Source organism: Branchiostoma lanceolatum, chromosome 10 (genome assembly GCF_035083965.1).
Source record: "Branchiostoma lanceolatum isolate klBraLanc5 chromosome 10, klBraLanc5.hap2, whole genome shotgun sequence".
Taxonomy (NCBI): domain Eukaryota; kingdom Metazoa; phylum Chordata; class Leptocardii; order Amphioxiformes; family Branchiostomatidae; genus Branchiostoma; species Branchiostoma lanceolatum.
In genome coordinates, this window is record NC_089731.1 from 12732196 (window position 1) to 12758358 (window position 26163).

Below are 26163 nucleotides of genomic sequence, written 5' to 3' on the forward strand. Positions count from 1 at the left end.
CAGATTATGGCAAACTTATGCATTTTGGCACTGTTTTGGCAAACTTCAGTGGTGCAACATTATAAAGTGAAACAGCTGGAAACGTAGGTTTACACATTGACTATTACAAAGACGTTGAGAGGGTGGCAGTTGCACTGTGGACTTATGAAGATATAGTATCGTCGACTTTGAAAGGAAAGTTCAGTTGCCTTGCAAAAGCGGTCCGCGATGTTGCCGAGGTCTAACGAGATTTCATTGTTATCGCGAGATTTCATTGTTATCGCGAAATGTCACTGTCATCACGAGATTTCACTGTCATCGCGAGATTTCACTGTTATCGCGAGAGTTCACTGTAATAGTGCAGTGTTCTTCCATCCATGGGGGTTTAAACCTCCACGTTTCTACTCAGTAGCGCTTGGCCCTGTTCCTGTTGATGCCCTCTGTCGCCTGCACGGCCCACTGCATCAACGCCGCGTCCATGCCGCCTGTCGTCAGCAGGTAGCCGTCATCATACAGGAACTTGACACTCGTGACGTTGCTGCTGCACATCTTCCACTGGTGACTTTGTGCCTGTTGAGTAGCCACAATACAACCATTACTTCGTGAATACAACTTGTACATTGTACCAATGAAATATGTACTAACAATGGCTTCGGCTAAAATAAAATGGGGCTTACTATTTCTACTGCAGCAAATACCCTTCCTATACCATTTGTTTTGAAAGTCCTGTCGTGAAGTCCTCGGGATTGTTTACGGTTGTTCATGTTTGTTTTTCCGACTCCAGATTAAAGGCCATCCAAGGTACAAAAACATTCCCATGGACTAAACATTCCTGCGGACACATTCCTGTACAATTCCTAGAATTCTTTCGGACTGCACATAATACTATACCATTAGGCTCGCCCCAGAGGTGTCACCCAAATGAAGACTGTCTTATCAATATCTCCATTGATTAACTCTACATTTCAAGGGTTTAGCCTAAACGATTTAGCAGAATTCGAGACAACATACTAATCATGTTGTAAGGGGTTTCGTACCTTTTTCTGTGTGGAGGGATATCTGTAGAGTTTCAGGAAGCCCTGACTGTCTCCAACAGCGAGAAGGTCTCCTGACTCCGAGCGGCTGACCGTGTTGATGTCGATGCCGTTTTCTCTGGCTGGCCAGATTCCTGTCAACAAGAAATCATTTTACGTATTCAGTCATGTGTGCAGGGATCGGAAGGCATCGATGAAGGCAGCAACAAATGTTTGCCACTATTCGCCAAAAGACAGTTACTCAAGCAACTGGATACAATTTTGAAACAGTTTGACGTTTCAGACAGCATCCGCTGTCTTTCGTCACTCAGTGACTTGCAAAATTTCATCCAGTTGCTTGAGTAACAGTCTTTTTGCGTATATCATTACCTGGATGTCTAAACTTCATCAATATTTGTCACTATATATATGTTTGTATTGCTGATGAGACAAGTGTAATATTCTCATCTAGCATTCAATTGGCCATTTGATGCGTTCAATAATTTCATTAAGACGTTGGGCAACAGTAGCTTTATGCGTACTGTTTATAACGTTGCTGAAGCATAGATATTTTCGGTAAACTCTCTACCGGTAACGTGCAGAACTCACCCAGCACGTTGTATCCCAGGATGCATGTCTGTGTGTGCCACGTGACGTCTCTCGTCACGGACGGGCTCTCACGACGGATTTCATCCACCTTCCCTGTACAGGCAAGTTTCATACAACTTAGCCATGAACTAGATATTGAAACCAGAAGTTCCACTGCAGTACCTTCAAAACTTGCTAGGGGGTCCAAAATTTGATTATTTTGAATTCTTATCAAGACATACTTACATGCCAAATATGAAGACAATCCACCCAGGGATTCTCCAGTTATCGTGTTAACGCACACACGCACGCACGCACGCACGCACACATACACTCACCCACTCACTCACACACACACACACACACACACACACACACACACACACACACACACACACACACACACACACACACACACACAAACATACACACACACACACACACACACACACACATAGAGACACACGCTCCCCAAATCATTAACTTCTTGCCAACGGTAAAAATTTTCCAAAACTACAAAGTATGAATGAACTCTGACTGAGTATCAACTCCATCATCAGGTTTGAGAAGATACCCTTGATTTACATAAATTGATGAAAATGTGTATAAGCTGGACAGACAAAGATACACAGTGTCGAGTAAACTATAATCATCAGACAACAGTTCTTTAAGAATCCCTTGTGTTAAGAGTGTGTGTGTGTGGGGGGGGGGGTGTATTAAAGAGATGACTTACAGAACAGGAGTTCGTAGTCTCCATCCACACTCTGTAGGTACCTTCCGTCTGACGACCAGTCGATGTGAGTGAGAAAGTTCTTGTGACCCTAAAGAGAAAGGATGAAGAGAAATTTTGAGAAAAATGCAGTTTCTTCGTAGCCTCTGAGCGACGAACGTGACTCCTTTAGAGGACTAACTCCTCTGGCATGTTATCTGTTATCTGGTCAATTTCTACTCTTTCTAGCCGCCTCTGGAGCCTGGTAGAGGCTAGTTTCTTTGCCTAAAAAAAGACACTTTGTGGTATAACGTTATGTGTAACGTGTCAATGCGAGATTTTGACAGATTCAAAGACAGCTTCACCTTCAAAAGCGCCGCCTTGCGGAATGTCCGCCCGTCGTCCAGTACAGAGAAGAGGTAGATGGTGTTGTCATGGGAACCCATGGCCAGGAGGCTGCCGTCTGCAGGAGCATGGAACGGGAGAAATTACATGACTCAGTAATGCAGAAACCCTTCCCTAGAACATGCTGTACAATAGTTACGTTTTCAAATTACGTTGTGACTGAAGAACAATCTGCAGCCACAACATACTATTAATTTTGGATTTCTTTGCATACCATACCCAGATTATGCTTCCGTTATCTTATGTTGACCTCTGACCTCTCCCACTCACTTTTAAGTTCACCGCATTTGATTATTTCTTTATTTACTGTCCAACCACTGGATACGTTTTTGTTCCTTGTATCTTATTTAATTGTATCTAATGTAAGCGGACTCCAGGAAGAATAGTGTAAAATTTGTCAGAATTAAACACTAATGGAGATCTGGATGGAACAACCAGTAGCAATCGAAGTGTCTGAATTCTAATGGTCTAAAATCCACAACAATCAGAAATATTATCATTCATGTTGAGTTTACAGAGATGTCTCCCACCTGGTGAAAACCTGATGGCGTCTAGTTGTTCCGTGCCGACTTGGAAGGAGGCGACCAGAGAGCCGTCGTAGGCGTTCAGGGCGACAAACAGGCCGACGGTCGTGCCCACAACGGCTAGGGCACCGTTGGGGGAGAACGTAGCAGACAGGCAAGGTTTCTGTGAGAGGAAATGTCGAGGTAATTAATTAGGCTCGCCCCTGAGGCGTCGACAAAAACATTCATGGTCACACAGTTTGCATTGCTACACCTGTAGTACAAATGTGGCTGTGGATTGTCCTAAGGGAAGTTCTTAAACTGGTTTCAAAGAGCCGTTAACAGTTTGCGATCGATGGCAACAAACAGCATTTAAAATGTCGTGGTCGATTATTCTCCAAGCAGAGGTTTCGATAGGGGGCTAGTAGTGGTCTCAATTTTTAAGGCTGCCCTCTTGCGGCCACTACTAGCCCTCCGATCGAAACCTCTGGTTGGAGAATAGTGGTCGATTACACGCTAACGCTTCACATCGCCAATCATAAACTTTTTATTTCGACATAAAGAAATATTATTCTTCTCAAGAGTACCCGTCATCTTTGATAACAATTCATCGATAGAAAAATGGCAATGTCGTAACAAGCACAACTCAACACAACCTCCACAGAGACCATTCACAACTGATCTGAAGACCTACCTCCACGGAGACCCTCCACAGTAGCTTGTGTGTAGCTGATGACCACAGACAGACATGGTTGTCGTACCCTGCCGTCAGGAACGCGTGCTCGTGTGGATGGACAGCCAACGCCCACAACTCCTCACTGTGGCCCTGTCAACAAGAGACTACGTGTGAAGCTACAATACTTTCTTCTGTAAATGCATTTGAGTTCGGAGGGATTTGAATTCGCGGTACGAGAGAAAATGGAGTGTTCGCGTTGGTTTTATTTAATTTCGCAATTGAAAATAAAGGATTAGGCACTCAAAAGGTAGAGCAAGTATTTTCGCAGTTTTTAATTTCACGGTGAAGAAGTCCCTGCAGAAACCGCAAATATCAAACCACCACGAAGATCTTAACATTTACAGTATGTCTCTACTCCAGTTGACGTTACGAAATGTCAACGAATCACAACGCTTTGTAATGTGTAACTTCATCTCAAGTAATCCGCTTCTTCCCATTCGCCACTAGGATACAATTCGCTTAAGGAATTTATCACTGAAAACAATGAAAAATCAGCCAATCACAGATGCAATTTCTCAGGCCATGTTTAACTAATAACACAGAAATCATCTCATAACTAAGTTGTATCATGTCATTTTTCAAGGTCTATTACGATAGGAAAATGGCTTGAGACGTAACATTACCTGAATAACGGTGGTGAACTTGGTCTGTAAGGACCCCTGTATGATGAGGTTGTTGGACGTGGCCAGGTACAGCAGCCCGTCCGCCTGTCCCGTGTTCTGTTCTACGATGGTCCGGATACCACCGTTCGCTTCGGAGAGCTGTCGGTAAAGATTAAAGTGTTTTGGTAAAATACATTCTTCAATATCAGAGATGTATATTTTCATTTTACACCGTAGCACTACACCGGTTGTAAGAAAGAGTAGATGGTTGTACCGATTGTAAAGATGCAGCAAAGATAACCAGTGTCTTAATTAATTAATTAAACTATTATGATTCGCGAACTGTATGATAATGACATGCATAATCTTTGTGTGCAACATACATTTTGAATTTTTGTCAGTTTGAATTATGGAGGAATCTACAAAAAGTTCCATCATTGATGAATGAAAATGTTCTCTTTCACAACCTAGACATACAGTCTTCACTGTCTGTCACCTTCCTCGTGGCAATTCCGTCTGATACTATTGCACACTGCAGGCTAGGTGTCGTTGCTTACAGTATGGTCCCCAACGTTAAGTATTGTCAGATATACAAGGATAATTATAGTCAACAAGCCACTAGGCGACCCAAAATCTAATCACTTCTAGGTCTCACCAAGACCTACTCACCTACCAACTATCAAGACAATCCATCCAAGCCTTCTTGAGTTATGCTGGTCAATTACACACACACATACAAACGCTACCCTCCGCATAACCTTCTCGGCGAAGGTATATAAATATACAAAATAGATATTGTCCAGTAACAATAGATAAGGAATTGCCAGAGAAAGGTGACAGACGGTCAACGAAACGTCGGCTGTGATTTTATGTCTTAATTGTGAATAAAGAACATTGTGGGATAACATGGTTATCCAGTTATCCTCCAACCTCCAATCAGAAGCCATAGCTACCTGTCTCTCCGCCTTTGCGGGAATGTACCCCCTCAGGGAATCCCACGCCACCAACTTCCGGTCCACTCCGCCACCGGATAGAAGGGTTCCGTCAGAGAGCATGCGCAGTGTGAACACACTCTTCTGTAGAAGAAAAAAAAAACATTGAAAGAATGAATCCGGGGGCAAAATCCATAAATGTGCCTCAAGTCGGGTTTCCAAATGTGAAGAAAAGGATTAAAAACATGTATATGTTTTAGTGTGGTCTACAATTTGCCTAGAATGTTTGGGCTGTCGTTTTCAATATTGTAAAATGAAATAAAATTGAATAAAACTTCGTACACACCTCGTGTGCGCGCATGATAGCATGCTGAAGATTGAAGATGTTACTCTCGTCACGTGACCACACCAGGATGTTCCCACTTGAGTCTCCCGTGATGACGTCACCAGCTGCGGAAAACTCCATACCGGTAATGAACTTTGGCTTCTCGCCCTACGAAATGGAGAAAAACAATGTGTTACTTAACTTCTCTTGTTTGCATGATTATTCCCATTAAACGTTAAATTTCATGATACCATAGAAGAAGTTGAATCGAAGAAGTTGCACAGAAGCAGTTCAAGCATTGCTGAGGAAATCTATAACAAGGTAGTACAAGCCTTATAACGTTACATGACACATGTAATACCTTACCACATGAAAAGCTCTTAACAACTGAAATGAAGCACAAGCTGAGATGGTTCGGTCATGTGGCAAGGATCGTCAGGGCTTGCGAAAACACTGCTCCAAGGGACAGTGCCAGGAAGCCGAAAGAGGGGAAAACAGGGGGAAATGTGGGAAGAAAAATAAAAGAATGGACGGGACTAAAAATAAGGCTAGCTGAAGAAATGACAGCGGCAGCAGAAGACAGAGTGAGGTGGAGGAGGATAGTGGAGAAACTAGTCACGGTGCCCCCTCAACCTCAACCTGGTCCATCCTCATCTTGAGGGTTGGGGACCATGGTCGCTTCCAGCACAAGCTTTCTCCATCCTTCCCTATCCTTCGCCCTCTGGGTACATTGGTACGGTGCCCCAAACGACCCGAAAAGAGGTCAAGGGATAGGTGAGGTGAGGCGAGTTCAAACATCGATGAAGTTGTATATTGGAGAATCGTTCCTACCTCAAACACACCGCTCTTCTTGTCCCTGAGGATCTTTCCCCCGACCATCTTCCAGAAGTACATGTGCTGCTTCCCCGCCGTGATGAGGATGCTGTCCTCGTGGGGGTGGAAGGCACCAAGTACCACCGTGTCGGGGTGAGTCTGGAAGGAGACAAAACACTGGGTTTTCAGTCACAACAGTAAGGTAGATATAGGCCGGGAGTCGTTTATAATTATGGCCTGGAAGTATCCAGGATTGGAATATATTTTTTTTATTTGAGCCACAGCCGTCTTTTCTGACGTCAACATAGAAAAGTGTTCCGATTTCATGGAATTTGAAATGAACGTTTGCTAGTCTATGCTTGAAAGTTTTTTTTTTTACTCCGGTAAGAAAAAGTACTGATGTATTTGCAATACACAACGATTATTTGACTCACCTTTGTTTTGGCGACGATCTTGTCTGCCTGCCAGTCCCACACGCTGAGTACGTGGTTGTCTCCCTCGTCGACGGCCATCAGGTAGTTACCGTGATTCTGAATTGATGAAACAATTGGATTACTGAACTTCTTACAACTAGTGTGATTGCGTTGTTTATCACCTTTTTTCAACGGCACGATATACTTGTGTCCCCCGGTGATGACAGCAATCCCGCATGAGAAAGTAAAGTAATTGCTACACATTTAAGGCACCACACACAGTAGAATTTCATAGTGTACTTTTTGTAGCGTCTCGAACATTTCATCGCGTCTCTGTGAATATTGGCCCAGTGCTAGTAGCCTACTGACCTGTTTGGAGAATCCAAGGCAGCAGATGCCGTTCTGGAAGGTGTCCAGCCCGATAACGGCCAGGGTGTTGAGTGACACGTGATCCCAGACTCTGATGTGCGCCTGCGTAGCCAAATGTGAACACAAGAAGGACAGTTTCACGTGATGAACAAATACTTTTTCAACACTACAACAATACTATGTGCACGTAACTTTGCGATTGTGACTAAATGTGAATACAAGAAGGACAGTTTAAGGTGAAGAACAAATACTTTTTTCAAGACTACTGCAGTATTTAGTGCGCCTGTGTGACCAAATGTGAACACAACAAGGAGAGTTTCATGTGATGAACAAATACGTTTTCAAGACTACTACAATAAACACCTTTCCACGTTTCCGTTGCTATCAAGCCTTAAAAGGAGTGCCCTTCTTAGTTATTTTGATTTATACGTGTTTGTTTACACCGTTGGTGCTACGGCAGTTGGTATCCAAAGAAAACGACTATATTTGAAACTCACGTGCGCATCCGGCAGTTGACCGGCCATCTGACCCGTGGCAACATACTGCTCACTGGGGTGGTGGGACAAGCTGGTGGAGAGAAAAAAATAGAATGTCAGAAGTTCTTCAAATTTTCATAATGACAACTTTCAGCTATGATATCAGCGTAAATTATTGGACTTGATTTGAAAAGATAGTATTTGGATGATCACGATTATTGAAATTGTACGGATGTCGTCCCCATAAGAAAAACAAACAAACAAACAAAGAAACCAACAACACTATTGAAGGAATTCGAAAGACTAATAGTCACCATTGTATGTCTTCCGTGTGTCCGAGGTAGTGTCTTTGTGTTTCCTTGCGCGGATTGTACATGACGACCACGGTAGCGACGAAGTACATCAGCTCTCCCGACGGGAGAACACACAGGTTGTCCCGAGCATCGTACCCGCGGTACCCGTAACTGTGAGGTCGTCAAGGTAGAATGGACGGCCGAACAAACTTACGCAAAGCTGACACACATACAGGAGCAACTATTTCATTATCAAGACATTGCTATTAGACGATATTTCACATAACGCTTTAGATAAACCTATCTGTTAAAATGTTACTAAGTAAAAAATTTCCTTAACGGCTCCCTTGGAATTAGTTACTCTAGAATGTCCTACTGGACTACTCAGTTAACTGGAGGGAACACCCAAAAGGTTAACAAATAAAATCGATAAAGATTTTATGAATGGGAAGAAAAAAAGGCTTGGTTTCATCTTTAATCTAACTTCCCCATTTGTACAGATTGTTGTTAACTCTTATGCATTGTTCTAGAATTTTCCTTGTATGGAGACTAAACTTTACTTAATTTGGACAATTTGAACCAATTTAAACTAGTCGGTAGCTGATGATGCTAGTTGCCCTTCTGTTACAAGTAGTCGTCCACTGTGTTCTGCTGCTGCAGTGGTCTGAACACTCTGATTGTCTTTCCTCAATTCTCTCCACTTTGTCCGATTACAACGATTCTCTTTATGCAAGTTAGAATGAAAAGGATACACCCAATCCAGCTTGAGTTTTTTGCTTGGTCTGCTGCCGGGGTTGACGTATGTCTTGTCGTAGCTCGTTGGACGGAAGAACGTTTGCCGTCTGCCGTGAATGGTCATGCGCACTATGTCATCTTCTGAGGCTATCGGGGACGATGTGTAAGGTTCAGTGTCCTGGACAGCCGACGTTTCCATGGAGTTGTCCACCATGTCGTCAACTGGAGATTACAAACAGACGGAAATCTTTAAAATGCAAATCCTCGTGCACTTGACATAAAAAGCCTTTGCTGACATAGCCTTTATAAATATTACGTGCTAGGTGTGTCAATATTGTGTACAGGTGACAGCACAAAGCAAACGTTCGTGCTTAAGCTTTGTCAGTGCGGTTTTTGAAACACGCGTTCGTGACAAAGACGCTGTGTGCTAATCTCCAAGCAGATCTGTCGGTGACAAAGACCGTATCCAAAGGGCATAAGCAGTTTTCGCGGTGGGCAATAAAACGTGTCCTTTGGATACGGTCTTCTCCATTGATAGATCTGCTTGGAGATTAGGTATGTGCCGTTTGGTAATGAGTTGGAGAAAATTCTGTACTCATGGAATTAGTCTAATACGTCACTGCTTACGTGGTTTGGGATCGACCTCGATGTCTGTCTGTGTGGCGTTGGACTGCACACTGCGCCTGCGCGCTCTGTAGGCCTGGCTGGGCGGTGGTGGCGGGAGGTCATCTTCTCCGCTGTCGCTCGCGTAACCTGTGATAGATTTACAAATGATTGACGTCTATTAGATTTTGCTTTTAGTCTATTCATTTTGATAGATACGCTTTGTCTTAATCGGTCAGATTGATGTATGTCGTTCTGAACTTTAGTATGCCACCACTTCGTCTCTTGTTTCTTTTCTCTCAATTTTTCATAAGAAGGAGAATAACTTAATAGTACGACCATCGTACACCGTACAATGTATGGCAACAACTATTGAACATAGTATAAAATAAAAGTATAAATCAAACTTAAAATCCTAATCATAAAAAAAGGGTTAGCATAAGTCTTTGATATTAAGTTACAATCAAGTGGGGATAATCATGAGTTTCGGTATTTTATCTGATAACAAAGCAGTATTTTACATATTCACCTATTTTTGCATTGTGGGACTAAAAGACGCACAGAAAAACTGTCAGGACTATACGAATAAAAAAAGAATTAATTCTATAAAACCAACCGTACCGTTCATCTGTTGTGTCTGTGGTGTCTGTGTTTTCCTGGATTGTTTGATGGACGGGGCACGTTCGTACTGCGCATGCGCGTCAGACTTGTACCCCTCGCTGCTGGGCGGGCCTCTTCTCAGGGCCTCCGCGCCGCAGGCGATGAAGATGTCACAATCTCGGAACTCACGGAACAACTGACCGAACCCCTGAACCTAAAACACAACACAATGTCATACATTGTTGGTACGGAAAGAGCGCTGATGTTGTGCTTGTCAATGGGAGTTGTAGCACGGACATTCATCAAACGTTAGTATCCCAACAGCGGCTTTGTAAAACCCACAGAAACTGCTATTCTCCAAGCTGAAGAATGGGTTCGGCTGATTTTTGACGTGTTTTAGGCGTTTACGTTCGATTTGGGTTGGGTTGGTGACATAAAGAAAACAGGACAAAATAGAAATCCCGACAAAAACGCCACAAACACGTCAAAACTAGCCGGACCAACTCCTCTGCTTGAAGAGTAAAAACTACTTCCTCTTGTAGTCGCGTTTACATGCACAATATTCAATATAGTGCGCCATTTGCAGTATCAAAGGTGCTAATGTGGACAAGTTACTCTGTGTTTGTCTCTGTATTTCTTTAAAGAATATGATTGTAAAACAGTGATGTAATTTATTCTTAAATTTGGCCATGTTTCTTGTCAAACATTACTGTATTTGATCACAGGGCACCTGTCGAAGCAGCGAAACATTGCCTATGCCTTTGATATGTAACTTAAGTGTGAGAACGTGAAAATACAGCGGTATAGCGAAGCCATTGTTTCTTGTACGCACTGCAGGTGTGCTTGTCATTTTGATTGTTTGCTCTACGCTACATCATTAGTTTAACAAGTAATGAATAAGGCAGTAATAGCTGACTACGTCAACAAATGTTGGGGTCGGTACAACACAACGATTGTCACATTCTTTGGTTTTATTGGTTTTAAGTCTGGGTACTTAACAACATACCTCCGGAGAGAGCCGTTATGAGTGGAGTTATGACCTTATGTTTCAAAATGTCAGGGCCGGGCGTTAACAATTAACCTCTGATGTTTTATGACATTAGTTATGGGAGGCGTCGCCATGTACAGAAAACCTAGTGAACGTTTGGTCTGCAATTGAGTTAATATTCATCATATTTGTCTTTGACAAGAATCCTACAGACTACTTCTTCTAGTAGCAAACAATGTCACCGTAGGACAATTTGGTCAAAGAATTAGACAAGGCAGGAAGACATTTAGTTGACGACACTGACCATATTGACTTCGTTTTTGACTGTGAAATTAATTAGAATAGTAAGGATAAATAGCGGACATTGACAAGAATCCCACAGACTAGTTCTTCTCGAAACAAACAGTGTCACGACAGGCCAACTTGGTAAAAAAATTAGACGAAGTTAAGAAGTTAAGAAGACATTTAGTTGATGTCGCTGACCATATTGGCTTCGTTTTTGACAGTGCGATTGATTGGAATAGTAAGGATAAATACCAGTCTTACCTTTTATGCCAAAAATAGTTACTCAAGCAACTGGATAAAATTTCGAAACAGTCAGACGTTTCAGACAGCAAAAACTATTTTTTGTCAGTGACTTAAGTATGGGACTGGGAGAACCATGTTTTATACCAAAACTCTGAATAGACACTTTGGTATAAAACCTGGTTCTCTCAGACCCTTTCCTTTAGTCACTGACGAAAGACAGCGGATGCTGTCTGAAACGTCTGACAGTTTCAACATTTTATCCAGTTGCTTGAGTAACTATTTTTGGCATATCTTTTTACCTGTCTAACCTTCATCAACGTACGTAGTCTTACCTTTTGTTCAGTCGAGAACGTATAGAGCGCCTCAATAGGAGGGTTGGTCATCTTGATGGCTCCTGTCATGTCTTTAAGGATGTCTTCGAAGTTCTGAGACGTTCGTGGGTTGAGTAAGATCTTACCGCGAGAGTCCCTGTGAGAGTTGGAGAGGATGGTGATGACTCTAGGCTTGCTGCGCGGAGATAACTGATCGCTCATCATGCTCTGTCTGGAGTCGATGGAGAGCCTGTCCACGGGGTCCTCCTTGTAGAGATAGTTCTCTCCGCGGCGTCTGCCCGCTGTGGGCTTCCTGTTCTGCCAGTATCGCTCGGTCTTCCTGCCGTAGTCCACTCCCTTCACCATCTCTCCGCTGGCACACACGTAAGACTTACCGTGCTCTAGCTCCGTAAGGTCTGTGAGCCTCTTTCCGCCCAGAGTGTAGACGTGACGGACACCATACGGGAGGGGAATCTTCTCGCTTAGGAGGATCAGCAGTGCTTCCATGTTGCGAATCCGTTTGTTGTTGATTGCGAAGCTCACGCCCTTCCAGTGAGGGTCGCCGTTGCGGTAGAACGTAACCCTCCTGGCCCGACGGGGCTGGTTGAGGGGTTGACGGCTGTCCAAGACGCTACGAGCCGTCATAAGATCGTCGTCATCGTCGGAGAAGTCGCTCTCGGAGTTGAGGTTGTTGGTTGTGACTGTTTGGCGGCTCTCTAGGAAGGCGGGTTTTGCAGGGGGAAGAATTGGTGGGATATACGGAGGCTGTTCGAGCCGTGCGATGGGAAGACTATTGTTCTCCGGTGCCTGTATACGAATATAAGATAACACAGGTTAACATGTTGCTTTCAAATGACATAAAGACAACGAATCTATGATGTCTGACAAGGCGCAAAGATAGGTCAAATGGAGACCGTTGCACCGTTATGCAGACTAACCTTACCTTCTCTTTATCGTTTGCAAGCCAGTCGGCTGGTACGACAAACGCGAAACGTTTCTTTCGCACATCACCAGGGAAAATATTCCTGCCACGGATCGTTTCATTGAACGGCTTGGTTTGATTACGTGTTGACACGTGTTTTCCCTTGATCCTCACCTTCCCCGTGGGTTCTCCCCCAGGAAGATCGGACGGTATGAAGAACCGAACCCCCTTTTGCACCTTCCCGCGACGCTCACCCATTCTCTAGAAACTGAAATGGGGCCATCACAACTAAAACGTCGTCTGAAATCATCCACAGCAGCGCCCTCCCACCATCATACGTGCCAGGGAATCTTGTAAGAGTCTGTCCCACACGTTACGTGCAGTATCACGGCACAAAGAGATCCTGGCGTTGTTAGGTTACAAATTGTCCGTGTTTAAATAGTTACTGGGAAAACAGAGGCCGCTTTCAGCACACTATGTACACATCTACCGAAAGATAGACGTGTTCAAACACATCACTGTTATAATCTTGGACAAGCTGTTGCAAAGGTCATTATTTCACTTTATAACTGGGACACAGAATTTATTATAGGTTTGTAATTTAAGAAGAGGATAGGGCTTGACATAGTTAGTATCAATGCTACTCGATGCATGATCATATCATAACAAAACCAGGATGATATTTGTCACAGGTTCGTTTAACAACGTCAACTTCCCATGATGACTTTTATTATATATACATAAAAACACATGACCATATGGGTGGCTATAAAACAAAAATTTCCAGACTGTATTCCAAAACGTCATTTTATTCATATTTGTATGCACCAGGACCCCAGGCGCCACTTCATTATCTCCCTTCTTTATGTATTACTTTATCTCGGACTCAATGCCCATAAAAGACGTAATACACATGCACAAAGGACTTGTAGCGTTGAAAAGGAGCTTTTCCAACAAGACGGGATCCCCTACACGGGCCAAAGAAAACAAGCCATAGAAGCGTGCTGCTTCAAAGGGCGGATTATAAAGTAGAAAGAGCCCCTCTCCTTTATAAGTTTTCCAGGCCACCCGCCAGCTTACAAAAGTGCGGACTAGAATCTTAGTAATAGAAGCGACAGAGAACAGTCACGGAAACAGAAGTACGGGACTAAATGTGATGTGGAAGAAGAGTAAAAGCGTATACAGGTTCTACGTTAAGCCCTACACCTAGCATTCTTCTTGGCGGTGAAACAGGGAAGGGGTCTCATTTCACAGGCAGATGACGTGCGAGACATTTAACGTGTGATGATAAGCAAACAAAACCGCGAGTCTGGGGGGCTCCTGACGAGTCACGGAGACGAAAAAGTCCCGATGTTCCCATTCCAGTCATGACTTCTTCCTTGCGTATGGAAACACGCTGTGTAAACCTCCGCTACTTAGCGTGCTTACGGCTGTACCACAGGGACTTTGACTTTCTCAGGGCCACATAGAACGTTAGGACGCATCGGGATAGGTGACTTAGATCTGGCACTTAAGGTGTTGAATGACATCAGCCGGGGAGAACGTAGAATGTATACGTAAGCTTACTGTGTACAGATAGGTAAATATATAAAAGAATGTTTAGATCTTAGAACTAGTAGTGTAAGTGATTTACTCGACATGTTGAGTTATCAATATTCTTGTAAGCAGGTTAATTCTTTTGTATCCAATTGTTTCTTTGCATGTTTAGTTGTAGAAGACCTTGCGAAAGTTGTTGTGTCAATAAAGATTGTGTAAGCCCTCTGTTTAGCCAATGCGGTGCCTAACATTGAAGCAGTTAAAAGAGAAAATTTCTATTCATCGTTGAAATTATAAAAGTAAAATTTACATTTTATAAGAGCTAATGTAGTCCACAGTATTTGCAGACGAATGATGAAATCAAAAAGAATTTCACTCATAAACGTAGGGATTTATCAATCCTGTAAACGCCCTCTACCGAAAAAACTTGATCTTGCACCAAGTTGAGAGTAGTACCAATGCTTGATACATACACATAATACTATGCATCTGCCACAGTAGGATCGAATTGACCCTTACCATGACAGGTGCTCCCTCTCGAAATGCTCTCAATGAAAACCCCCCGGGGTGTATCCTGCTCCATTTAGAGTGGCTTCTCTGCAAACAATGATGACTTAATCCCTACAGATCCTTGTCGACGCATGAGAGGAGTCCACTTAAGATTATGAAATAATGTGCGTTTCATCCTGTTCAACAGAGGGCCACGTAGAGAGTCAGGAGTTATGTGAAGTGGACAGAGCCTGCGTACATTATGATTCATACCTTGTCTACCGGTTTGACAATCAATCAATGAATGAAATTATAAACGTTAACTTAGCCCCCCCTCACACTTGTGCGTATATTTATGTGTATTAACATTTTCTTCCAGTAAAGTTTGTAGGGAAGAAGTTGTTTTCTACTTTAAAGTACCGTTGTGTAGCCTGGTTATCGAACCAAAGAAATTACTTTTTCGGCCGCAAACTTCACTTAAACCAGTGTTGATACGCAACTCATGCGAACTTGCATATATGCACAATTGTGAGGGGGGCTTTTACTGTTATTCACAAGTTGACACAACTACAAGCAGTGGCTATTTCAGGAAGTGCAATTTACCGATGCTTATTGCTACTGGCTCTGGCAAAAGTAGTCATTTGAAGGGAAGATATGTCAGGAATGAAGTCATACTCTCTGACCAACAAGTGGTAAACTATGTAGAAAGAATAGTCACTGTGAATTTTATGTTTATCCTTCGTACGGTTGTTGTAATTGTTTTGAAACGTTCGTTAAAGACGCGTTTTCTATACGTGCTACAGAGTGTGGAGTGCGCATGCGTCACGTATCTATGACCATGAATGAAGTACACACTTGGAGGTCATGTAACAAACAGAAACGGTCCCGAATGGAGCAGTTATTTCCTGAAGTGGGTATTTCCTTTCCAAACAAAGTTTCCGTGAAATCATCTAATTCAACAATAGGTCTTTCACAGATGTCTATGATACACAAATTCAACAACTTGATTCCAAAGTTGTCTTTCGATTAAGCAATGATATTACTTGAGAAAATGATTGATTTACAAATGCAATGATTATGTTATCAAATGGAAAATATGATGTTGAGAAAAGAATCTTGTTCCACAAAGAAACAGAGAAAAAACATGAACACCGTATATCAAGTTAGGTGTTTTGAAGGTTTAAACTTTTTCAACTTTGGGGTTCCTCTAGCGTATTGTATTGCAAACCTTCGGAAAGCTATTCATGTAACGAATTTTGTTTGGTCGAAGTAAGCATACTTAGATCGGTATCATCTTGATATTGCCAACAAGTATAGAAATGTTTTCCACCTTGGAAAAGTAACGGTCTTCCAACGACACCCATAGTACAGTGCACTGAGCTCGTCTCATTTGGCTCATGATTTAACGTCAAATGTGCTTCAATTGAAACATCTGCAATACTTCCTACTTATTCGTGCTACTGATGTGTTTGGTGTCACGTACTAGTAGTTTCAAACACACGTACAGCCATTGCCCTGCAGTACACACTTCCGTCTCATGTAACAAAGAGATATGGCATCGACTGACGCAAGCATTTTCCTTCCACGCACAGAGATGCAATATCAATTTCACTATGACGTAGATTTTGATATATATTTTGATATGAATAACTAAAAGTAATCATATACATGTAATTTGATGTTTGATTATTTTGTCCGTATCAGCTTGTTGAATCTTAAAACACTAAAGGCTATATATGCTATTTAAATTTGAACTATAAGAGTGTTTTTCTCAGTCATCGACAATGCATTTATTTATTAGGATTTAAAAAAAGATAATGGATGGCATGGCGAAACAGGCGTTGCCACTTTTTCAACGCCACAGAATTTGTAATTTCTTACCACTTTGTTCCTGGTTAAACAAAAGATCTTCCACTGCTGCGATCTTATCCATTCCCATAGATATCATATAGACGGTGCTTGAATTCTGGAGTTGACCTTGGAACCTATGACTGAATGAAGAGTGAAACTCGCACTCTTTGTAGGCACTTCCCGTGCACACGTATGAGAACACTTATATGATGATTTCTCAGAAGAGAACCAATAGAAAGGGTTACCCAATGGTTCTTACTTGAGACTTGAGTATCAAATCCAGACAAAAAGCAAGCCGACCTTTCATTGGTTACGTATGAGAACACTTCTGATGACTTCTCAGAAGATGTGACGTATGTTAGAAAAGAACCAATAGAAAATGGTTACACAATGGTTCTTACTTGCGACATAAGTGTCAAGTCCAAACAAAAAGTAAGCTGACATTTCATTGGTTACATTACTCAGTTTTCAGTTGTGACGCGTATGCAAATGACTTAATGACGTTCCTGGCACGTGTATGTGCATGTGGGCAAAACGTCGGACACAACAATAATACACTTGACCTTGCAGACTGCAATTACAGCGCTAGGAGTGTCTTTCATTGGTTACAATGCCTTGATGGTCAGTTTTCAACAGTGAAGTGTATGCAAATGGCGTTATGTAAGTTCCCGAAACGTGTATATTTGAATATTCGTGAATGTTCTGGTACACCTAGCTAGCTTGCTTGCGTTTGACGTTTGCGCGTTAGGGCCCTGTCACACTTGTGCGTATATTTAAGTGCGTTTGAGTTGCGCATTAACATTATTTTGTTTAAGTAAGGCTTAAGCTTGCGGGGGAAAAGTTGCTTTCTACGTTGACCCACCGCTGTGCAGCCTAGTGATGGAACCTAAGAAATCATTTTTTTCGGCTGCAAACTTAATCTAAACCAAAAACATGTTAAGACGCAACTCATGCGGACTTGTATATACGTACAGGTGTGACAGGGGCTTTAGGAGAGTGTTCTGGCAATAATCAAGATAGAGTTAACGTGATAGTTGTTTCTTAAAGCAAGTTGACTTTATTTGGCACCGTGTCGAAATTTTGAATTGAATTTGACTGACGACATCTTTTAGCTACCCTTACCAGGTTCAATAATGGCCATTTACTTCTTCATTCTAGACCTCTTTTTCAATTCTTTTTTCGTGCAAAACTAAACGAGTGCGCATGATTACATCACTACATTGAAGACATTAGTTGAAAAGATTAGAAGAGGAGAGAAGCATGTACTTCATACATTAAAATGAGTGTTATCCGTCAAAGTTGAGTGCGTGTGCCCTTATTTTTCGCACGTTTTAGCTTTTCTGACCCGTCATTGTTTCTGTGTCATGTTTTTAGATGTACATACACTTTTAGGCACGTATGAACATGTGGACGAATATTCTTGAACGCATATTTACTAATATTTTAGTACAACATGTATCATAGACTTTATAAAGGATTTATAATGTTCTATAGATTGAAAGTTCTGTTTCAGAGGGTGATAAATGTACATAAAAGCAAAGCTATAGTCTCCTACTTGCGCGATAATGATCACCATTTAACCTTCATATGACCGACTGACGCCCTCACGCAGACTTAATTCGTTATGTTGGTGTTTATTCAGATAGATAAGCGACAATAGGCTACATGCATGTTCTCGACTTTGATTGTTGACCTTACTCCTCGAACATTCCAAAAATACGTTTTGGGGGGCCACTTCGGTCTACACGAACCCGAGCTTAAAATATGTTATTAAATGTGCACATGAAATGTTGCTAGTTTATTGTCCCAACAGAATACGTCGCGAGAGCATCCGAGTCTGAATCTAAAAGTATTTGTAAAATTCTACCGATGTTTTACTTTCCCATTTTGTTGTGTGACGCATTAATAACATCGACATTGACGAAAATTACATTCCATTTGTTTGAAAATATAGAACTCCCGTCGTCAATATAGACACTGTTTTCCATGGTCTACACTATACATCTGGTTTTGAAAACGTTTGACAGTAAGTGAGGGGGTTTGCTGTGAGGTACAGGTCATTTTTCAACCACCTCCAGCTGTTATCGCCTTTGTTTGATGTCAAAGTACAGACTCTACAACTAGTTTTCTTGTCGCCGTAGTGGCGAACGGATCGCATATTTCCTCCCAGGGCTCGGTGCCTAGCTACATTCTGTTAAGCGTAGTTGTGAAGCAAAGAACCCGTTCATAGAGTCCTGTAACCACATAATTAAACCGGACCTTTGGCCTGTTGAATGCATTTGTCTTCCGCCATCTTTTGACGAAGATTGTTTCTAATCCCAACATGTGTTGCTAATGATGATTCCACTGTACACTTTAGGAAGTTTGCAGATTAAGAAAGTATTTGGTTGTGGTAATTCTAGCGGTGAAAAAAATATGTTTGTCTCCCTTTTTATATCATTATAATTATAGAACTTGAAGGTCTTAACTTTAATCAAATTTTGAGTCTATGATAATATATTCTATTGTACACTTTAGGAAGTTTGTAGATTAGGAAAGTGTTTGGTTGTCGTAATTCTAGCGGTGAGAAAAATATGCTAGTTCAACGGATGAATTATAAAACTTGAAGGATTTAACTTTAATCAAATTTTGTTATCACATGCCTATCTCCTTATACAAGTGCCCGGATACTCATTCATTAAATTGCACTTACGGTACAAAGTCAAGCAGGGTGTCTGGAATTTGTGAGACTCGACAATCCGATCCATACCAGAAAACCTCCCCATACCAGAAAACCAACACAAGACCACTCGGGTAATATAGGGTAATTGTGGCGCGTTAATTAATACGTACACAGTAACTGCCCACCCGTTGTATAGTGTAAACACTAAGCCATACTGTGAAAACAAAGTAAGTGCCTCTTAAACCAACACCGCATGCTTCATTGGTGAAACATCCTCCTTTCCAGAATAAGAAACTGCCCCCCTACCGAGTCGTAGGTTCCCAGAAAAAAGCCACATTCAAGCGATAACGTTATATTCAAAAGGAGTGCGACAATAGCTAAGATACAACGCTTTACTGTAAGCCATTATAGGCATACCTGAGTGCCACAGGTGCTACATAGAGCGTTAAGTAACAAATCAAATATGCAAAAGCAACACAGTTCACTCCTCGGTCAATCGAAGGTGAGCGTTGACAGCTCACCTGACGTACGCAAACCTAACTGCTCACTCTTTGAACACGGTATAGATACATAATCCGTTACTTTGTAAGCAACCACAAGATCATAAATATAGATAACTGTATTGTCCATCCAAGGACGTAACATAGTCAACGTAACATCCTTGGTTCGACGTAGAAGCACATAAAAACACACAATTGTAATGTTTTGTTACCAAACAAGCCGACAAGACCAACATCGTCCCTCCCCACATTCCAGTCGTGACGGAAAGAAGCAAACAATGAACCTCATCAAACTACAATCGGTCACGATGTTATCTGGACATCCATGGACCACCTGTTGTCTACATGACTATATCTAGATATAATCTTACACATGTATTACGTATTGGCCATGTAAGGTAAATAAGGATATATGTCACTTCGCTATTGTGTTGCTGTCTTTTCAAGGCACAAAGCTAACCAGCTGCGAAACACAACTGCTTTGACACAATATTTATTCACGAGAAACACATTCAAAAATAGCTGTAAATGCACAACTAAGACTATGAAATTAAGAGCAATATTCACGAAGCTACTAAAAGTCAGAAAACATTCTAAACTGTCATATTTTGCCACCAAATTAACGTTTTTGGGATGATGAAAGTCATAGCCCAAAACAAATTATTTCTTACCTTCGGTAAACTTGTGTGTTGTTTGTTCTGTGTAGAGTCCATGGTCTCTTGAGCCCTCAGTAGCTTTTCTGCCCGGTTCAGCACGTCTGCCCTGTTCTCCCGGCTCACGTCCGCGGTCTGCACGGGGACGGGGATCCTGCTCCGCGGAGAGATGCCGCCCGGGTAGGCGGGCTCGTCCTGCGTGGCCGGGGCCGACTTGCTCTGCCGCCCGTCGCCCCCAGGGACCCGTATCTCGATCGGGATGGTGATGTTGTCCTTGTGTGTCGGCGCGCTCTCTCCTTCCTCCGGCGATGTGATAGGCACGAGCTCGTGCTTGATTTTACCCACTTCGATCTCCATTTTATTATCGTCGCCGCTGTTCGGCAGACTGTCCTCCGACTCTGCTCGGATGTCGATCCCAGAGTCCCGCATACTCTGCACACGGGAGTCCTGGATACTCGCACTCGAATCCCCAACCTTCGCCAGATTCATCTTGGTCGAGATCTCCAGATCCTTCTGCTCCTTCGAGGTCAGATCTTCCGTGTTGATCTTGAACTTCTCATCCCCGATGGTGATGTTGATATCCTTGATGGTGTACATTTCCTGAAATAAGATTCGAAATATTTGCTGTACAGAAAAAATGATAATCTCGCCTCTCTGAACTACACTGAGTAATCCGTGTAGATTGTCGTCATCTACCAGTATCTAGAGTATCTGTTGCCATTTCCGTAGGACGCACGTACGTAGGGTGGGCGTAGAATAATGGCGGATACACGGAGCATGCCTGACAAAACCGGCCTCAAGAGCGATTGTCGTCACCACATTGGCTGCCACGGCCTCTTTCACTCGTCACTATGGCGTGCGTGCCTTGGACAAGTGTACATAGTTACTCAAGCACAGCCAGGCAATAGGACGGTGTGGGCACAATGGTAACAACCACGTCCTCAGCGCAGTGAAAAGCCATCACGTGGTGTGACGACAAAACCCCTTAAATGGCTCGATTACCCTTATTAATGGATTAGTTGTTTGCTCGCTGATTGGAGTGTTGGTTTAAAGCAAGCAAATAAGGAGGATTTGTTAAAAGACAGTAACAGGTGGGACCGCATTACTTCGCGGTTTAGGGCGGGTTGATTTAAAAACAGTCTTAAATCCAGCTGCTAAAAGACAGCTAGATGATAAGCTATGCTTGTTGCCATGGGAACGACTAGTTAAGTACATACGTCATGTGCGGTGAGGTGGCAGAGCCCATGGCGGGTCTACCCTCCCGTGAAGCGGGCACGGCGGTGGTATGTTTGGCGAAACAAGTCTTTATGTGACATTAGCGCGTGAAAACATTCCGCCATGGCAAGGCGGCAAACACAACAGAACCCTTCAGATTACACAACAGACCTTGGTCGCCCGTGGCATTCTTTCTCATGCGTCTCTGTCATGACTAAGGTTCTCGTTTCACTAGACGGCGATCGCACTGCGCTGTCGCTGCGACCTAAATCGGATTTGTCTAATCCTACTTTTTATCGGAATATCATACAAAATGTAAAAGTATGACTGAGAAGGCAACGAAACACACAAAGCGTAAGAAGAGTTTTTTTTTAATCTATGAAGTTCGTTGAACGTTCTGTGAAATTTTAGGTGGCAGAGAGGATGCGGCAAGAACGCCGTCACTGGACCCGCGGTACGCTGGCAACCTCGCTGCGACCGAGCGAATTAACAGATCGCACAACAAATTTCATCGATATAAAAAAAGAATCTTTTTTACGTTTTGTGTGTTTTGGAGGAGTGGACCGACCACACAGCCAACCAGCGGCTACGGCTGACTACGCTATGGGAGAGAGTGAGTGAGTGTGTTTTGCTGTCAATTTAGTCATACTTGTGCATTTTGTGATATTCCCTTTATAAATTCAAGCGTAAACACAAATCCAAGTTAGGACGCACTGAGGCCGCCAACGTACAGTGGGATAGGGGCTTTACTTCCACCGATCGCCAGCAAATTCAAAACGTTACAAAGAGGGGGTTGGCTGCGGGATCACAAGTGACTTGGCCTTGAAAGTGCTTCTTAAGTCGGTCAGTCCGACATCACATGTGCAGCTTTTACTAGAAAAACTCCCAGACAAATGATACCCATCACTTTTCGAGACTGTGTCCATCGGTTAATTGGAATCTAAAACGAAACAATTGTTCCTATCCCCTTCTACGGTTAGAAAATTCAAGATGGAGAATGATATGTGTTTTTCTCTCCGATTATAAATCTTCGGGGAACTTTCGACGACAGCGAATGGTTTCAAGAGCTTGAACACATTCATTGAAACTTTGAAATAAATAACTTTGACAGTTGTTTGACAGAAAAGAAAAGTGCCTCCACTTTTCTGGGGTAACATTTCTAATCTGGGGCCCGGTCGGGCAGTCTCGAGGAACGAAAAACATGATATAAAACGTAACTAAAAGTACCCAAATTATTCAAGAACATAGCTGGTGCATATTTATTGAAGTACACTTTAGTTTTTTCTTCTTCTCCGCAAACAGCCCGGCCGGGCCCCGGGTTGGAAATGTGACCCTAGCATTAGCAGGCGATATCAGAAACAAAACGGAACTTACCGGTTTCAGTCCTTCTCCAAGGGACAGCCGTCGCACTTGAAACTTCTCAGAAGGAGTCTCAGAAATCAGCGTGTCTTTAGCATTCGTCGAAGAGTGTCGACGACGTGAAGCTTCCTTTATTTCTGTTTCTTCAAGGGAATATCTTCGCACTTGAAGTTTCTGGAAGGCAGCTTCAGGTAGCAGTGGCTCTTTAACATGCGTCGCGGAGTATCGACGGCCTTGGGGTACCTTTATTTTGGTTTCTGCGGAAAAAACAAACACATTCATTATTTTCAAGTAGTATCTAGCAGACTAACTATGAAGATATGGGGAGAATATTTGGTTGGAGAGTTTGGCCGCCATAAGTGTTCATTTGAAGGTTCTGAGATGGAATTGTTAACCTTCCCGTGGACTGACACTCCTGGCTAATTATTCCCTTTTTTGCCGAATTCTACGATCCGTACCCCCGTAGGAAGGCCTGGTGGAGGCTAATTTTCAAGGTAACATGGCATTTTCCTTTTAGATAGCTGAAGATGTTCAACAACAGCCGCTTAAAACATTGGGGCCTCACGACTCTTCTCCCGCTTGCAAAGTTGTTTCTGGCTCGTACAAAAGCAAATGACGGCATGCCACGTACATACATATATGGCTAATCTACCGCGAAAAGAAAAAGAAGCCAAATCAGTTTTGCTTGTAAAACATGAAAACCAACCGTTTTTTTAAACTTCCAGTACTAACTTTTTGGACTAACTCTAACGCAAGCCATAGCCACTTAGGAGGACTGAAAACTTGTAGAACTGTCATTCGGCTTCGGAATCACATGAAAAGAAAACTATTCAATGATAAGATACATTTGAAATGTCCCCAAAAGTAGTTTTTTTCACTTCACCTGAAATACCGCTATCGTCAGAGTCGGATGGCCGACGGAAGGCCAGGATATCTTCCGGCCGATGCATGCTGTTTCGTAAAAAATCGGCAACTAATCCGACGTAAAAACTTGAAATCCCGCAAAGTCCAAAGAGAACAATGGTTAACGCTCTTGAAGATTAAAATAGCAACACATTGTTCATAATCAGACCCGTCATTGGTTACTCTACAAACTTGATTATGAGGTGGATGTAAGAATCTTGCATAAGTTTGATCAAGGGTGCTTATGTAATTTTGCTGAGTGTCAGGTACAATTGATTCTTTTGTTTCGGGAAGTGTCAATGTGATGGACTGCGCATGCGTACTTGTTTACAAGGCTAGTGAAGAGGTTTTAGAGGGACTCTTGTTCCCCTTAACACCGGCGTTGTTCAGAATTCGTACTAACGGTCAAGATGATTTATAACTGAAGTGCGTCAGACACAAAGACTGAGACCCGGATAAAAGACCGCTTTGTATCATGGTTTAGCGTAACAGTACTGGTGCAATGGCCTAGTGGGTAGAGTGTTCGCCTTGCATACGGTAGGTTGCGAATTCGATCCCTGGCCGGGTAATACAAAAGACTTTAAAAATGATACATACTGCTTTCTCTGCTTAGCACTCAGCATTTGGGAAAGAGTATGGTGGTTAAACACACACCACTACCCGTGGATTAATCCCCTGCTGTAGTAACTTGCATTAAGTTGTGTGTGGCCCAAGGGCTGCCGAAACGGAGGTGGGCGCCGCCTTATGCACCGTCGGTGCGGGAAGGAACTTTGACTTTTAACTTAATAGCTTAACAGAGCAACGTGTCCTACATGTGCATTACAGTTTGACCGATGGCTAGAAATATACAAAACTAAGTAATGCTTATTTCAACGATAATTTCCAAGCATGAAGTCTTACTAACGATTAGTCTTATTCTATGAAAACTATAAAAAATCTAAAACCAAAATGCTGACATTCCAGCAGCTGAATATTGAAATAATTCCGCATTTTCTCCATGAATTTGACAATATCAAGTATTAGAAATGGTCTATATTCTATTTGTTCATTTATTCAAACACAAGCAATAAAGAATGCAAGATTAGTTCGAAGAACAAGCTTAAGATGGTTATAGATCACGTCTTTACTTGTTTAATGGAGATATGTGCCAGTTAAGGTTAACTATCTTTAAAGTATAACATAATCCCTAAACTGGCTAGCTATTCTATTGGATAACAAGATCATCGAAGAGGTAGTTTTGCTACGCTAAGTCAAATGTAAGCTTGGCCGGTATCAGAATTCTGCGCACATGCACATACACGTGTTGGAAAGTTACATAATCACATTTGCATACACGTCACAACTGAAGACCGACCAACAAGTACAAGTGTGACCAATGAAACACAATGTAATTGCAATCTATAGGGTCAACTGTAAACTTGGTGTATCAGAATCCCTCGCACATGCGCATACACGTGTCGAAAATTTACATAACGTAATTTGCATACACTTCACATCTGGAGACTGACCGACAAGTTCAAATGTAACCAATGAAACACACTCCTGGCGATGTAATTGTAAACTACAGGGCCAATTGTACCAGGATGTATGTGTGATCGGTTTAACGATTTTCGCAACATGATATCTTCTGAGTTTGAATTGGTTACATAACTTGTTGGTCAGTCTCCAGTTGTGAAGTTTATACATGCAAATGCAATTATGTAAATTTACGACACGTGTACGTGCATGTGCGCGGAATTCTGATATATCACGCTTTAGGACCGATTTACACACTAGTTTTTAGAGTCGACTCGGGGCTGTGTGTGAGGAGCTTTGGGCTGCTCAAGTGGAGTTTTCCTGCTGGAAAACGCTATTTGAGTGGCCGAGGATTCTCCTTGCACAGTCGTGAATCGACTCCAAGTCGACTCAAAAACGCGTCAAATCCAGCATTAAGCTTGATGTATCAGAATTCCGCGCACATGCACGTATACGAGTCGCAAATTTACATAATGTCATTTGCATACAATTCACAACTGGAGACTGCCCAACCATTTAGGTAACAAATCTAACCTCAGCAAATATGATGTTGCGAAAATCGTTAAACTAATTACACCTACATTCTGGTACATTGGGAAACTAGGAAGACGTTATTTTTTCGGTTCGATAACCAGGC

General features: G+C 42.4%; 1 protein-coding gene across 1 annotated transcript; it reads right to left on the reverse strand.

Annotated features, from left to right (window-relative positions):
• LOC136442969 (echinoderm microtubule-associated protein-like CG42247) lies at positions 1–24081 on the reverse strand. Its single transcript, XM_066440013.1, has 22 exons — positions 23992–24081; positions 23124–23365; positions 20553–21134; positions 11943–12728; positions 10116–10308; positions 9519–9644; positions 8909–9113; positions 8178–8327; positions 7885–7954; positions 7388–7489; positions 7040–7135; positions 6624–6764; positions 5814–5960; positions 5489–5611; positions 4557–4694; positions 3892–4023; positions 3225–3381; positions 2655–2752; positions 2314–2401; positions 1602–1694; positions 1017–1147; positions 1–549 (listed from the first exon to the last, which is right to left on the reverse strand). The coding sequence occupies exons 1-22, from the start codon at positions 24056–24058 to the stop codon at positions 385–387; spliced, it is 4032 nt and encodes a 1343-aa protein (XP_066296110.1). The 5' UTR covers positions 24059–24081; the 3' UTR covers positions 1–384.
• Positions 24082–26163: the final 2082 nt, after the last annotated feature.

Excerpts from the sequence above, each read along its gene's own strand:
- LOC136442969 (XM_066440013.1), bottom strand. The coding sequence starts at position 24,058 with ATGCATCGGCCGGAAGATATCCTGGCCTTCCGTCGGCCATCCGACTCT. Across the intron at positions 4,695-5,488 it reads CCGCAAAGGCGGAGAGACAG|CTCTCCGAAGCGAACGGTGG; the intron begins GTAGCTATGGCT and ends CTTTACCGACAG. Across the intron at positions 1,695-2,313 it reads AGACTACGAACTCCTGTTCT|GGAAGGTGGATGAAATCCGT; the intron begins GTAAGTCATCTC and ends TTGCCTGTACAG.